General features: G+C 41.3%; 1 protein-coding gene across 2 annotated transcripts in view; it reads right to left on the minus strand.

Moving 5' to 3' along the window:
• The window catches only part of fez1 (fasciculation and elongation protein zeta 1 (zygin I)), a 78,411-nt gene that overhangs the window by 18,627 nt on the left and 43,922 nt on the right, over positions 1 to 15,862 (minus strand). For both annotated transcript variants that reach the window (XM_078531269.1, XM_078531261.1), the window contains exons 3-5: positions 12,470 to 12,571; positions 10,387 to 10,534; positions 2,144 to 2,415 (exon numbers count right to left, since the gene is read on the minus strand). In XM_078531269.1, the coding sequence (XP_078387395.1) occupies positions 2,144 to 2,415; positions 10,387 to 10,534; positions 12,470 to 12,571 (522 nt within the window). The remainder of the gene's footprint in view (positions 1 to 2,143; positions 2,416 to 10,386; positions 10,535 to 12,469; positions 12,572 to 15,862) is intronic.

Raw genomic sequence — 15,862 nt, forward strand, 5'->3', positions numbered from 1 at the left:
CAAACCTGTTTGACAATTGCAAACTCTGAGGCTCCTCCCCTACTGTCTGCTCAGTCCCTTTACCTGCCTCACTCACGGTCACATCCTTTTGTCCCTCACTGCTGATCAAAACAGACGACCCTATTCTAATAGGTGAGCCCATCTTCTGGAACAAAGTGTCTAGGTATTTCTCCCCCTCCTTTATGTTGCACAGTGTCTGCATTTTGGCTTCCAGTAATAACCCTGATCTGGAATTCTTCTAGCTGCTTATTCTTTCTGCAGATGTGTTTGTCATGAATCACCTTGGTGTCCAAAAGCTCCCACATTCCACAGCTGCAACAGAACACCTGTCCTGCCATTGTTACGTATGTTATTTAGTTACTTTAGTCACTTTCTTAATTAATTTAGAATAGTTCCTTTGTATACTGCAATTTACTGTGCCTATTAGGTGCTAGTACCGCCCACAAATAAAACTGAAGTTTATAGGATTCTTAATTTATTTTATTTTAACACTTTTATTTATCTATTTTATTTGATATTTCTTTTGTTTTATTTCAGTTTTTGCTCTTTTTACTTATAGAGCTACCTTAACTCCTGTGTCCTAACTTGGCTATTAACACACTGTCCCTTACACCAAGCACTTACCGACCAATCAACTTACTAGTTTCCTGTGATGTCACAGTTTTTTTTTCACTCGAGACGTTAATCACTCAAAACCAGCTCCATTGGGTGGGACATGTCATTTGTATGCCTGACACCAGACTCCCAAAGCATTGTTCTATTCAGAACAAGGTCGCAGCAGGAGACTCTCAGGAGGACAGTGGAAATGCTCGAGCAATCTCCACCAAGCCTCCCTGAAGAGGTCGAATATACCTGCTGGCTTGTGCCTGACCAAAATGGAGAGGGCTCAATCAGGAAGGCACTGATCACATCTAGAGACATCATTGGGAACGTGCTGAGGCAAAGGTGAGGCCTTCAAACCTCCAATCAACCCATCTACCCAACCTTTCAAGCATCACCTGCCCGGCATGTGGCAAAGTGTGCAGATCGGGCATTCAGCTTATCAGCCATCGCAGAACCCATCGAACTGGAGTGGAAGCAAGTCATCGTCGATCCCAAGGGACTGTCTAAGAGAAAAGAGAGCAATCCAAAGGCCTGAACTAATGATCTATGACATGGGTTCCAACCCACAGCAGCTGAGGAATTTATATTCAATTATGTAAATAAATCTGAAGTTAAAAAACTAATATCAGTAATGGTGACCATGAAACTACCAGGTTGTTGTTAAAAAAAAAAACCCATCTGGTTCACTAATGTCCTTCAGCGAAGGAAATCTGCCATGTTTACCTGCTCTGGCCTTTATGTGACTCGAGGCCCACAACAATGTGGCTGACTAGCCTAGACTGCATGCAGGAAGGCAGCCCATCACCACCCTCTTGAAGGCAATTAGGGACGAGCAATAAATGTTGGCCTTCAAGCATCACCCATATTCTGTGACTGATTGAAAGAAACAACATGGTAGAGAGGTGGAGGCAGTTAAGGCCTCCACTTCATACCTTCCCTGAAGGAGAAATTACTACAGGGTTGAGATAATGGCAGCCTCTCCCTCTCCTCCAAGCATATCATTCAACAGCAAAACATTTTATTTATCCATGGGCGTCACTGGCAAGGCCAGTATCAATTGCCCATCCCTAACTGTCCTAGAGAGGGTGATAGTGGGCCACCTTCCTGAATACAACTGAGAGGGTAAGCCATTTCAGAGGGCAGTTCAGATTCAACCACACTGCTGTGAGTCTGAAGTCACATGTAAGTCAGGCCAGTTAAGGACAGTAGACTTCTTTCTCTCAAGAACATTAGTGAACCAGATAGAACTTTGCAACACCTGGTGGTTTTATGCCCACCATTACTGGAGCTAGTTTTTTATTCCAGATTTTATTTTCATTAACAACTTATATTTCCCAGCTGCCATGATGGATTTGAACTCATGTCTCTGGTGCATTACTCCAGATCTCTGAATTACCAGCCCAGTAACGTAACCACTGTGCTATCAAAACCTGTATAAACATGCAAGGACAGTGATGATACACAGCCCCACATCACCAAAGTTCGGCTGGTAACGAAGAGCATCAATGTTGTTTTCACCACACAGTGTCCAGGATCTCACCTTCACAGGCATGTGGTTTGCTCTCTCCTGCCTGATGCTGGCCGGAATTCCGCCTTTCTCCTTCTTTTTCTTCTTCATTGTTTCCCGATGCTCCTTCTGCTTGTTCTGCACCTCGAGGAGTATGGAGATGAAGCTGTTTTTCACCTCCTTCTCAAACTCTAGCTCGTCACGCAGTGCCAGCTGCTCTATCAGCTCCTCCGAGTAATCTTTAACAGCCAATTCAATCTGCACCAACAGCTCACCCACTTCATCCTCGGTCAGCTGCTTCACGTCTGCACAACCAAAACACACAAGCGTGTTTTAAGCCTTTCATTCAGAATTGACTTAATTCTTTTCTATCTGGTTCTTCACTGTAGTTATATTTGTGTGTATCCCTCTCCCCCATTCTATTATCTCTGAAACTATTCCTTCTTATTGTTCTGACTGTAGATAAGTCAATGGTTGGGATGGTGTTGGCTACAGAACTCATCGTAGTCTGGTGTATGTTAACAATAAATCTTTATTTGTTACTTCTAACTATATACATATATACAGTAAAGGGTACAAGCATATCGCCATCTCTTGGTCTTAACACGTCTCTTGCCAACACCACATTAATCCTAAATCTGGGCATGTGCCTCCTTTTATCACTGTGTGTGCAGTATTTTACTCAGCCCCACATTAACCCAGTGAATACCAGGCTCTTAGAGTGTTCTTGGGGAGGCTGGTGCAGTATAAGAGCCTGGTATTCCCTTTGCTTCACTACTGGCAGCCGTGTCATCAGATACTTAAGCCCCACAAATTGCAATTCCTTCTCTAAATCCCTCAGTTCCTCCGCCCTTCTCTCCGTTGAAGCCCTCCTTTAAACCAGTCCCACTGACTAAGCCTTTGATTAAAACCCCTATTAGCTCATTCTTTCACTTATCATTAGTATAAATGAATCAATTCCCTCATTTCGATCCCAGTCTCTAACTTGTAGCCAGCTATCCGTTACACTCAATATAAAGCTCTCGATTATATTTTAGCCAGTATTAAAAGTTCCCACCTGATGCACATCATGAGTCCGTGAAGCACACAAAACAAATTGATTGATTCCAATTTCAATTCCAATTTGATTCAACTCCAGTAACCAAAAATCATACTGAAGCAATCACCACCACTTAGCTGTATTTATATATTTGTTTATGCTCTGGAATCCGAAACTCTGAAGTATTTCTCAGTCTACACAGTTCCCACATGAAACAACAATGAAAACTCTGATGGGTTTGGAAATGTTTTTAATTTAATAACAATTAAGACGTTGCAGCCTTTCCAGGTGGGTTTCCAAGGTTTCCTTAGCAACAGAATAATGCATTACGCATTACTTGCTATTACCATTCATACACACAGATGTGGCAAAAAAAATCCCTAAAATTGGCCGGAGGCATACTTAAAATTGACTTTTCAGCAATCCTGCTGAAACTTTGGGTGAATAGAAGGGTCAAAGACCCGTCCAAGATTCCATGAGAGAAAAAAGCTCTCACAATTGGCATTTGTAATTAGTGACTAGAAAATGATTGGAAACAGAACCCCTGCTCTTCTTGATACACTAAAAATAAGATGATCAATACTGTTAGCATTGCTTGAAATTAAGACCAAGGTTATTGGATGTACAATGGTTTAAAAACCTATGCTGCCACTTCTTGAATCTGAATTAAATCCAACTTAGACCAGGGGCATGAACATCTCTCACTGAGTGAAATGAATGACGGCAATTGAACGCTATTAAAATGTTCTCAAATAAATAAATGACCTAGACTGTGGTTACAGGGAACAATTTGAACATTTCCAGATGACGCGAAACTTGAAAGCATTGTGAACTGTGAAGAGGATAGTGTTAAACTTCAGTTGAACGGGTTGCTGGAATGGGTGGACAAATGGCAAGTGACATTTAAGAACATGAATAGGAGCCAGGGGTAGGCCATTTGGCACCTTCAGCCTGCTCCATCATCACCTCAAGCCTGATCTGCCATTCAAATAAGATCATGACTGATCTATTGTGTGGCCTTAACTCCACTTCCCTGCTTGCCCCCCCACAACCCTTGACTACCTTGTAGATCTAAATCTGTCAAACACTGCCTTGAATATATTCAGTAACCTTGCCTCTACTGCTATCTCAGGTAGAAAATTCCAAAGATTAACAACCCTCTGGGAGAAGAAATTCTTCCTCATGTCCATTTTTGGAGCTTATTTTGAAACTGTGCTCCCTAGTTCTAGATTCCCCTGTGAGGGGAAACATTCTCTCAACTTCTACCCAGTAAAGCTCCGTCAGAATCTTATGTGTTTCAATAAGATCACCTCTCTAAACTCCAATGAGTATAGGTCCAACCTGCTTAATCTTTCCTCATAAGGCGATCCCTTAATCCCAAGAATCAATCTAGTGAACCTTCTCTGAACTGTCTTCAATGCAAGTACATTCTTTCTTAAGTAAGGAGGCCAAATAATACTCAAGGATTATGTAATCAAACAGAGCCAACTTCATGAATGGAAAATTGTGTTTGACAAATTTATTAGAATTCTTTAAGAATGTAACAAGCAGGGTGGATAAAGGGGAAGCAATAAATGTAGTGTATTTGGATTTCCAAAAGACATTCAATAAGGTGCTACATATAAGGCTACTACATGAGATAAGGGCTCATGGTTATTGGGGGTAATACATTAGCATGGATAGAGGATTGGCTAACTAACAGGAAACAGAGAATCAGGATAAATGAGCCATTTTCAGGTTGGCAAACTGTAACTACTGGGGTGCCACAGGGTGCTGGGGCCTCCACTATTTACAATCTATACAAATGACTTGAATAAAGAAACTAGGTATACGGTAGCCAAATTTGCTGATGAAGCAAGGTGTATCGAAGGCACAAATAGTCTGAAAAGAGATATAGGTAGGTTAAATGAGTGTGTAAAAAAATTGGAGTATAATGTGGGAAAATGTGACGTTGAGCACTTCAGGGGAAAATAGAAAATCAAAAAATTAGTTAAATGGAGAAAGACTGCAGAATTCTGCAGTACAGAAGGATCGAGGTGTCCTTGTACATGAATCACAAAACATTCGCATGCAGGCACAGCAAGTAATTAAGAAGGCAATGGAATATTGGCCTTTATTGCAAGGGGGATGGAGTATAAAGGCAGGGAAGTCTTGCTACAAATGTACACAATACTATCACCAATGTTATGTACATAAAAGAGGTTGAGAGAAGATTTGATAGAGGCGTTCAAAATCATGAGGGGTCTGGACAGAGTGGATCAGGATAAATTGTTCCCATTGGTGGAAGGATCGAGAATGGGGGGCACAGATTTAAAGTGATTGGCAAAAGAAGCTAAAGCGATATGAGGAATGGAGGGAGGTAGAATTAAATAGGAAACTATAGGCTAGTTAACTTGACATCTGTCATGGGGAAGGTGTTAGAATCGATCATTAAGGAGGTTATAGCTGGGGACTTAGAGAAACTCAAGATAATTGGGAAGAGTCAGCATGGTTTTGTAAAAGGGAAATCATGTTTAGCCAATTTATTGGCGTTCTTTGAAGGAATAACATGTGCTGTGGATAAAGGGGAGCCCTTGGGTATGCTGTACTTGGATTTCCAAAAGGCATTTGATAAGGATGCCACATCAAAGGTTATTGTGGAAAATAAAAGCTCATGCTGTAGGGGGTAACATATCGGCTGGATAGAGATTGGCTGGCTGGCAGAAAACAGTGAGTATGCATAAATGGGTCTTTTTCTGATTGGCAGGGTGTGACAAGTGGAGTCCCACAGGGGTCAGTGCTGGGACCTCAACTTTTTACAATTTATATCAATGACTTAGATAAGATGAGTGAAGACATGGTAGCTAAATTTGGAGATGACAGGAAGATAGGTAGGAAAGTATGTTGTGAAGAGGGCATAAGGAGGTTGCAGGCAGTTATAGATAGGTAGAGTGAGTGGTAAAAAATCTGGCAGATGGAGTATAATTTGCGAAAATGTGAAGTTGTTCATTTTGGCAGGAAGAATTAAAAAGCAGAGTATTACTTAAATGGTGAACGGTTGCAGGATTCCAAGGTGCAGAGGGATCTAGGTATTCTAGTGCATGAGTCACAAAAAGCTAGCTATTTAGGTACAGCAAGTAATTAAGAAGGCTAATGGAATGCTATCCTTTATTACGAGAGGGATTGAATGTAAAAGAAAGGACGTTATGCTTCAGCTATACAGGGCATTGGTGAGATGGCATCTCGAATATTGTGTGCAGTTTTGGTCTCCTCGTTTAAGGAAGGATGTAAATGTATTGGAGGCAGCTCAGGGGAGGTTCATTAAATTGATACCTGGAATGAGTGGGGTGTCTTATGAGGAAAGATTAGACAGACTGGGCTTGTTTCCACTGGAGTTTAGAAGAGTGAGAGGTGACTTGATTGAAGTTTATAAGATCCTGAACGGTCTTGACAAGGTGGACATGGAAAGGATGTTTCCTTTTGTGTGTGAGCCCAGAACTAGGGAGCACTGTTTTAAAATTAGGGGTTGCTCTTTTAGGACAGGGATGAGGAGAATTTTTTTTCTCTCAGAGGATTGTGCGACTTTGGAACTCTCTGCCTCAGAAGGTGGTGGAGGCGGGGTCATCAAATACTTTTAAGGCGGAGGTAGATAGATTCGTGTTACCCTAGGGCATTAAAGGTTATCGGGATTAGATGAGAATGCGGAATTCAAAACACAAATAGATCAGCCATGATCTTATTAAATGGCAGAGCAGGCTCGAGGGGCTGAATGGCCTACTCCTGTTCCTATTTCATATGTTCGTAAAAACTTGTTTACACAGCAACTCATTAGGATCCGAAATACACGCCTGAGAATGTGATGGAGGCAGATTCAACCATAGCTTTCAAAAGAGAATTGAATCATTATCTATAGAGGACTTACAGGGCTACAGGAAAAGGCAGGGGAGTGGTACTAGGTGAAATGTTCTTACAGCAGGCCAGCACAGACACGAAGGGCCAAATTACCTTTGTCTGCAATCATTTTATGATTCTCTGATTATATGATCAAATTAGTCAAAGGGGTTGAAGAATCATGTTCTGATTATTATAAATGTGTCATACATGTGCCTTCCCTTTTCCCTCTTATATGACTCATAGGTAATGTGAAATGATACTGGGCCTTAGAGGGTTAAATTATGAGGACAGGTTGGACAAACTTGGCTTTTATTGCTTTGAGTATAGGAGATTGAAAGGTGACCCGATCAAGGTGTTTAAAATATTAAAAGGATTTGCGACTGTTTATTTACAATTTATACTAGAGAAATTATTTCTTCTGGTGAGGGAATTAAAAATTAGGAACCTAATCCTCACTATTAGAGCTAGGCCAATCAGGAGTGAAATCAGGAAGCACACATTCACACAAAGGTAATAGAAACCCCAAAAGGCTGTGGATGCTGAGGGCCAATTAGAATTTTCAAGACTGAGTTAGATAAGGTCTTGTTTTGTCCTAATATGAAAGTATATGAAGCAAAGATGGGAAAATGGAGATGAAGTCTAGATCAACCATATTATAACTAAATGGCAGAGCAGACTTGAAGGGCTGAATGATGTGTTCCTGCTTCTAATGTTCCTATCCTCACACGTGGCCCTGAAGACCTGAATCACATTTAGGTTGTCTTAATACAGCTAGCATTCCCTTCTTCCAGCTAATGATTCAATCGGTGTAATTTTTGCCCAAAGCAATTAAGAGCTGTTGATTATAAGTGCTTGATGTGCGACTGTCTAAGACATTTACCACCAAATATGGAATCTCTGCCACAAAGTGTTGCACTCTGGTTAACCAGTAAATAAAATTTGAGCAAAGCCATATCCCAAAAATTATTTGAAGTGGAAGCGAAGGCATTTGAAATAAAAATTGAAAACATCCTGTCAGGCAGCATCTGATGGATATTGACTGAAGTAAGGAGAGCACTCCTCAAACTCTTAGCTCCATAGATAGGTTTTTTCAATTTGACAAACACTTCCTACGTTGCAGTAAAACATGTAAAGTAAGCCACCCTAATTACTGGCATCAGAGACTGTGCAGGACATTGGCTATCGAAATTGGACTTTGTTGCATCCATTTTACACTTATAAATAAAGTCCACTTTCCGCTGCCTTGTAGATAAATTAGTTCCCTTCTATACACAGAGTCTGATCTAAACAGATTTTGCTTCACGCCAATCTTAGATATTGAATATAATATGAGCTGGCGATAAATAGAGAGCTCAATTAATGCTGAGTTACAGTAATCCAATGGGCAGGATTGTCCTGCCCTAACACCGGTGGGCATCATCATGGGTGGGACGGGAAAATTTGGAGAGCCCTTCAAAGCCAGCTCTCCGAATTTTCCCATCCCACCCGTGACTATGCTCACCGGTGTATAAGGCCAGAAAATCCCGCCCAATGGAACTGCCTTAGATATTAATTCTGCCAGTTAATCCACCTGAATATCTTGCATATGCATAACATTAATTACAATAAGTGTGTTATCCTAGGTACGTTAATCAATGTTATGATTTCATGGACTAATTTCCTCTTTGAAGGGGAGGTTAATTGATTCACTCGGCAGCTTATACCTAGCGGGCTGTTGGTATGGCAACATTAATGTAAAACGTGGTCTAGTTACTGGAAGATGGTTTGGTGAGCCAAGTTTGGGCATCTATTACTTCCCAAGATGGGAGAACAGTCAATTTCCCGATGGTTTGATGAGGAGTCAAGTTGAAGGTAATTCATCTGATGCCTTTGATTAATATTCCTTAGATATTAGTTGGGTTCCTAGATCCCAATGTTCTGATTGTGATTTAAAAAAAAATCCGATTATACAATGATTTGAATAAAGTAAACAACACAATAAGTTCAGTGGAATTTAGTGCTTAAAAAAAAGTGAACCAATTTAAGTGGCTAAGAATTAAGAACGTTTTGGTGAAAGCTGTACTTGCACGAAGAAACCTTTACACTTCTTACTTCGAGAAATGATTTTGTTTGGGCGCTTTGAAGCTTTGCAAAAACTTATGTTGGCAGCAGCTCTTTAACTATCATTTTAATTCAGTCAGAGGAATTTTTCTGGGTGGGTTGGGGGTGAGGGGAGAGGTAAGAAACACACTTCCTGTCATCAGAGCATAAAAGAGAGTTAAGGTTATCGATAGAACTTAAGACTTAAGATTTAAGAAATAGGAAAAGGAGTAGGTCATACGGCCCCTTGAGCCTACTCCGCCATTCAATAATCTTTTATCTTGATCTTTTACCTCAGTTACACCTTCTCACACATTCTCCATATCCCTTTATTCCCTTAGTTTCCAAAAATCTATCAATCTCTTTCTTGAATATTCTCAGTTACTATGTAGCCATGGACCTCTAATGGTGAGGAATTCCAAGGATTTAGATGCTTCTGAGTAAAAAAATTGCTCCTCATCTCCACCCTAAATGGCTGACCACTTATCCTGAGACTAACAACCCCTAGTTCTAGACTCTCCAGCTTGGGGAAACAACCTCTCAGCATCTACCTTACATGTTTCAATGGGATCAACTCTCATTCTTCTAAGCTTCAGAGAATATGAGTGATTGGCACTTTCTATATCATTATAAAAATACAACATGGTGGCAGCAGTGGGATTGGGTAAACATGTTAAAGGTTCATTTATTGAGATTAGACACATGCAAACATTTATGTAAAGGTAGAAAGCTTGAACACAGCTGTGCTGTGTTCTGCTCACTGGCAAAAGTGAAACTAAGACTGGACCGCATGACACTTCCCTTCTGGTGATGTCATAGTGATGTCATAGTGAGGGGTCTTCTGTTTATATGTTATATTATCCTTTTTATTGATTTCTACCAGATCTACAAAATCTATTCTCAGTGTTGGCGGAGGGGGTGGGGATGGTGTATGCCTTTTATTAAATAAAAGTATATTATATGTGACAGGTATAACTATTTTTATTGGTTAAGGGTATTAAGCGATATGGAGTTAATGTGGATAATGGAGTTGAGACCATTAACAGCAATGATCAGTCTAATTGGTGAAACAGGTCTGAATGACTTCCTCCGGTTATCATGTTCTTAACCTCCAACTTGTTGTGGGCGAAACCACAGGAAATCTGCTTTGGCAGTTTGCAAAGGGCTTGGGAAATGTTAAGCTATTGAACTGAGAAATGTTCTCAAAACCATGAATGTAAATATACCCCCACCCCTACCCACCCCATACAGAGATCCATGTAATGGCAAATTACTAACACCTCACCTTCCGTCTGGATGTTATTGTTGCTGATGGGTGGTTTTAACACCTGCACCTCTTGTGAGAGGACTGGAACCTTGTCAGACTGTGATGGAGTCTCCTCAACATCAGGATCAGGGGAATTCTGCATCATCTCTTCAATCTCCTCAATGACCTGCAAGTAGATTATCAGGCGCTTACATCCCAGACACTCCGCTCACTTAACTCTTTCCACTTTTTTTTCTCAGAGTTCCGGCAGCTTTTTCACAGAGTTATTACAGCACAGAAGGAGGATACTTGGCCCAACATGTCTGCACTGGCTCTCCGAAAGAGCAATTCACCTAGTGCCATTACCCACCTTCTCCCCATTCTTCCCTTTCAGCTAACAGTCCAATTCGATTGAACCTGCTTCCATCACACTCTCAGGCAGTGCATTCCAGGCCTTAACCACTCACTGTGAGAGAACTTTTTTTCTCATGTCACTTTTGCTTCTTTTGCCAATTATTTTAAATCTGTGCCCTCACGTTCTTGATCTTCATGAGTGGGAACAGCTTCTCCTTATCTCCTCTGTCCAGGCCCCTCATGATTTTGAATACCTCTACCAAATCTCCTCTCAACCTTCTCTTCTCCAAAGAGAACAGTCCCAACTTCTCCAATCTATCTTCATAACTGAAGTTCCTGATCCCTAGTACCATTCTTGTGAATCTTTTCTGCACTCTTTCCAATGCCTTCACATCCTTCCTAAAGTGCAGCACCCAGAACTGGACACAATACTCTAGCAGAGGTCAAACTGCTAACTTATACAAGTCCAACATTACCTCCTTGCTCTTTTACTCTGCCTCTTTTGGAGGTGTCCAATGGTTAGTGTATAGATGCACCGCCTGGTGTGATACTGACCCATACCCATGTATATTTTGGGTTCCATCGTCAGTCTGTGCTGAATTAGTGAGGTGGTAGGAGGGATGCTACCATTGAAAAAAGTGCCTTGCCAAAGTCACAACTTCTCTTTTAAGCTGCCTCGTCTTTGACCCTCCGTTCACTGATCCGGCTATAGTTGCTCAACTGCTCCTCCTCCTTCACCTTTGATGCTCTTGTCTCCATTAACAACTTTAATCTTCCCCATCCTAGTTGCCCCACCTGATATCGCCCCGAGCACAGACCTGAACTGAACTCTGGTTTAGCAATCCATTGCCAGGTCTGGTTGGCACCACAAGCCTCACTCTCCTCTACCAGAACCACACACTATATCAGGATATTCTTGTACAGCAAAGATAATCTGTGGCTTCTTTTCTCTGATATCAACCAATTCCTGAAACTCCTTTCTGCTGTTCTTTCTACCCTCACATCCAACAGCATGTGCAGGGAGCTCATGGACTTTTTAGTCATGTGAATATGACTATTCATTTAGCTTTCTCTATTGCTTCCCTTTACCCCCAACACTCCCAAACAAGGATTCTCATTGCCCGAGCTAAACCCTTGGGTATCTCAGTTTCTTTTGTATCTCCGTCATGCCTTGTTCATGTGACCAATATTCTGTTCTCACAACCCCATTCCCACTAAACTATTAACCACCCAAGTTCCGTTCCTGGCCTTCATGCTAGCTTATAATGAAAACGGTTTCCTCTTCTCAAAGCTTGGAGTTAATCACTATGGCCAAGATTTAAGACACTTTCCTTTTTGCAACAGCCCCTAACCCTCCATTTCAGAGGCATATGAACAGTGGCAGGTGATTAATCAGCCAATATACTTCTGTCATATATCCAGCTTTTACTGAAAGTGATGGTTCATCAGCCTTGAGCTGAATTCAAGACATTTCAGATAATATTTTGAAGAATAAAGCTCAGGGCATCATCAGCTAATCCTAAATGTGACTCACTCTCTACTTTCAGTATCCATGAGCCTGGGATAGGTTGTGCTGAATGATAGGCAGTAGATAACTCAGCACGTTGTGCCCCATATATCTGGCTGCATTAAAGTGCTGGACTCGCTCTTGCAACTAGACTAATAGTATCTCTTGAAGATGATAGATCCAATGATGTATTTCAGTTGCTTTTTATTTTGCTTCTTTGGATAAGTGTGTTTGTGTTCTTTGCTGCCTTTGAAGATTTACCTGTTCAGCTGTGAAGAGAGGTTCCTCACTTGTACAGGATACGATGATGTCCAACTTCTCAATTAACTCTCCATCCTCAGTAATACTGTCCTTGTCACTGGCCTGACAATACATGGGAAAAGAGAGGTAAAAATAGGACTACTTTATTGCAGTCTTTCTACATAAACCTTCTTCACTGTATGAATCACACGTTCTTTGATGTAGTCCCTCTCCCAATGCATTTGGCTTCCCAGGCAAAAGCATCCCCATTGCCTTGGTCAACTGCCTTCCAGAAGTTAATGACTTGTTGCAATGTTAAGTGGAAAGAGTTCCTTTGCGACATGACCATTTCTAATTTTCAGTTTGATGAATACCACTACCACAGGCCTAAGCAAAGTCACAAATTACACCCAGTGCGATTGTGCACAATTCCCCCCTGGACCCCTCCGCAGCCCTCGATATGGCAGACCGCACTATCCACCTCCAAAGCCTTTCCTCCATTGTCCAGCTCCATGGGACTAGCCTCAATTGGTTCCAGGCTTTCCATCCAATGGTAGCTCAATCATTTCCAGGAATGGCTTTTCTTTCTGCCCACGGACTGATTCTGAACTAGAAGCTTATTGATGTTATAATCCTGCCTTCAGAGCTAGCACTATTATGTAAACAAGGGAGTACCGCCTTGTGAGATGACTCTGTCCCCACCTCTGGGGGCCAGTAGTATCACAGGATTAAGGAGTGATGCAGATTCGAAATGTGTGTTTTGGCCCATCAAACATGCACTGGAGGTTTTCTCACAAGTTTGGACTTTACTCTACCATCTGTCCGTCGTCATAGCGTTAAACAATTTGCCAAGAGCTTATCTATGATCATCATAGAGTCATATATGGCACAGAAGGATGCCATTTGGGCCATCTAGTCTATTTTGTCACTACATGGGTAATCCAGTCAGTTCCCTTCCCCCGCTCTATCCCTATAGCCTTGAAAGTTCATCTTCTTCAAGAACCCATCCAATTTCCCTTTGAAATCATTGAGCATCTCTGCTCCCACCACCCTTGTGGGCAGCGAGTTCCAGATCATTACCATTCGCTACATAAAAAAGTTCCTCCTCACATTCCCCCCTGCATCTCTTACCCAAAACTTTAAATCTGGGTTCCCTAGCCCTTGTATCATCAGGTGATGGGAACAGTATTTCCTTTTCTATCTTATCCAAATGTGTCATAATCTTGTACATTTCTATCAAATCTCCCCTCAATCTGCTTTGCTCCAAGGAGAAGAAGCTCAGCATCTCCAGCCTAACCTTGTAGTTAAAATTCTCCTGTCCTGGAATCATTCTGGTAAATCTCTCCTGCACCTCACGCCCTTCCTAAAGTATGGTGACCAGAACTGGATGCAATACTCTAGTTGTGGCCTAACCTGAGCTTTATAAAGGTTCAGTATAACTTCCCTGCTTTTGTATTCAATATCTCTTGTCATGAAGCTATTAATGTGTATAATGTTATTGGAAATTATTAAAGCCAGCTAGTCTGGGTGCTTTGATACTGGTCGGTTTGAGGTGTAAACAGAGAAGTAAAAGTACATTTGCATTTTGTTGAATAGTGAATTCAAGAGTGGGGGTGAAATCTTGTACCTAGCTGGGAGAGACCAAGCAATATGTTTATATTACAACAAAATTTGTACTATGAAAGGGGTTTATTATTAGAAGAGGTGGAGTTTAAAGGGACTGATGATACAATGAGAATTTACATTCAAAGAGAAATGTTGGGTATAACAGAAGGGTAGTTTTGTGTGTGCAGGGCAGAGGCATGTAACATCAAAATAGCTGCAAGCCTAAACTGTCTACAAATGGACCAAAGTGAATGGAACCTCATTTTGATTTGTAAGGCGAAAATGCTTTGCCTGGTGTCTGCTTAAAGTCTATGGGCTGTTGCCTTAGTGGAGATTATTTTGGAAATTTGTTAAAAAGTTATGATAGCAGTAATTTGTAGTCATGTGTATATGTTTAACTTGTGTAAATTAATGAATGCCTTATGTAGTTTGATACAAAAACCTCCCAAGAACTGGTGGTCTTATTCCTGAATTCAGAGCTGCATCTCAAAACATACCTATTGAAAATATAGGTTTTGACAGTTGTTTAAAGTTTCCCTCTGGGATTTTAAATAACTCAGCCTTTACCAACCGCTGTGTCATAACATCTCTATTCACAAAGTCCAAGGTTTCATAGGCTTTGCTGACCACTTTCTCAAAGCGCCCTGCCAACTTCAAAGGTTTATGCACATTAACCTCAAGGTCACTCTGCCCCTGCACACTCTTTGAAATGTACTATTTGGCCTATATTGCTTCTCCCAATATTGAACACCACCCCATCCCACCCTGCACTTCTGTGTATTAAATTCTACCTCCCACTTGTCTGCCCATTCTGCTAGCCCATGTCCTGTTGCAGTTGGTTATTCTCACTGTTTGCCACCCCCACCCCAGTTTGGTTTATCGGCAATTTTTTGAAATTTCACTCTATACACCAATATCCAGGCAATTTACATATAGCAAAATAAGGCAGTGGTCCTAGCACTGACCCTTGGGGAAGATCAGAGTCTACCATCCTCCATTTTGAAAAATAATCATTTACCATGACTCGCTGTTTTCTGTCCTTAAGCCAATTTTTCCAAGTTGACACTGATCCTCCTATTCCATGAGCCACAATTTTGTCAACCAGCCTTTTATGTGGTACTTCATCAAACACTTTATCAAAATCTATACAGACAACATCCACCACATTCCCTTCACCAACCTTCTCTGTTACTTCATCAAAAGATTGAATTAGATTCGTTGAGCATGATCAGCCTTTTACAAATCCCCGTGTCAGCTCTCCTTAATTAACTGAAACTCTCCAAGTGCCTTACCCACCAGAGATGAGAGACTAATTGCAGTTGCTAGGACTGTCCTTATTCAAGAAAGGGTGTAAGGCTATCATATTTGCCACTCTCCAATCCTCTGGCACCTCCTCCATATCTAGGGAAGATTGGAACATAAGAACATAAGAAACAGGAGCAGGAGTAGGCTGTTCGTCTCCTTGAGACTGCTCCGCCTTTCAATAAAATCATGGCTGATCTGATCGTGGCCTTAACTCCACTTTCCTTCCTGTTACCCAATAACCTTTGACTCTCTTGTCCATCAAAAATCTGCCGAACTCAGCCTTGAATATATTCAATCATCCGGCCTCCACAGCTATCTGGAGAGGAGAATTATAAACACTAACCTCTTCTCTGTCTTAAAAGGGAAACCCCTTATTTTTAAACTAGTTCTAGATTCCTCCATGTGGGGAAACATCCTCTCAGCATCTACCGCCCCCTTCAGAATATGTTCCAACTAGATCACCTCTTATTCTTTTAAACTCCAATGAATATAGGCCCAACCTGC

The sequence above is a fragment of the Cetorhinus maximus genome, chromosome 2, assembly GCF_964194155.1.
Source record: "Cetorhinus maximus chromosome 2, sCetMax3.hap1.1, whole genome shotgun sequence".
Taxonomy (NCBI): domain Eukaryota; kingdom Metazoa; phylum Chordata; class Chondrichthyes; order Lamniformes; family Cetorhinidae; genus Cetorhinus; species Cetorhinus maximus.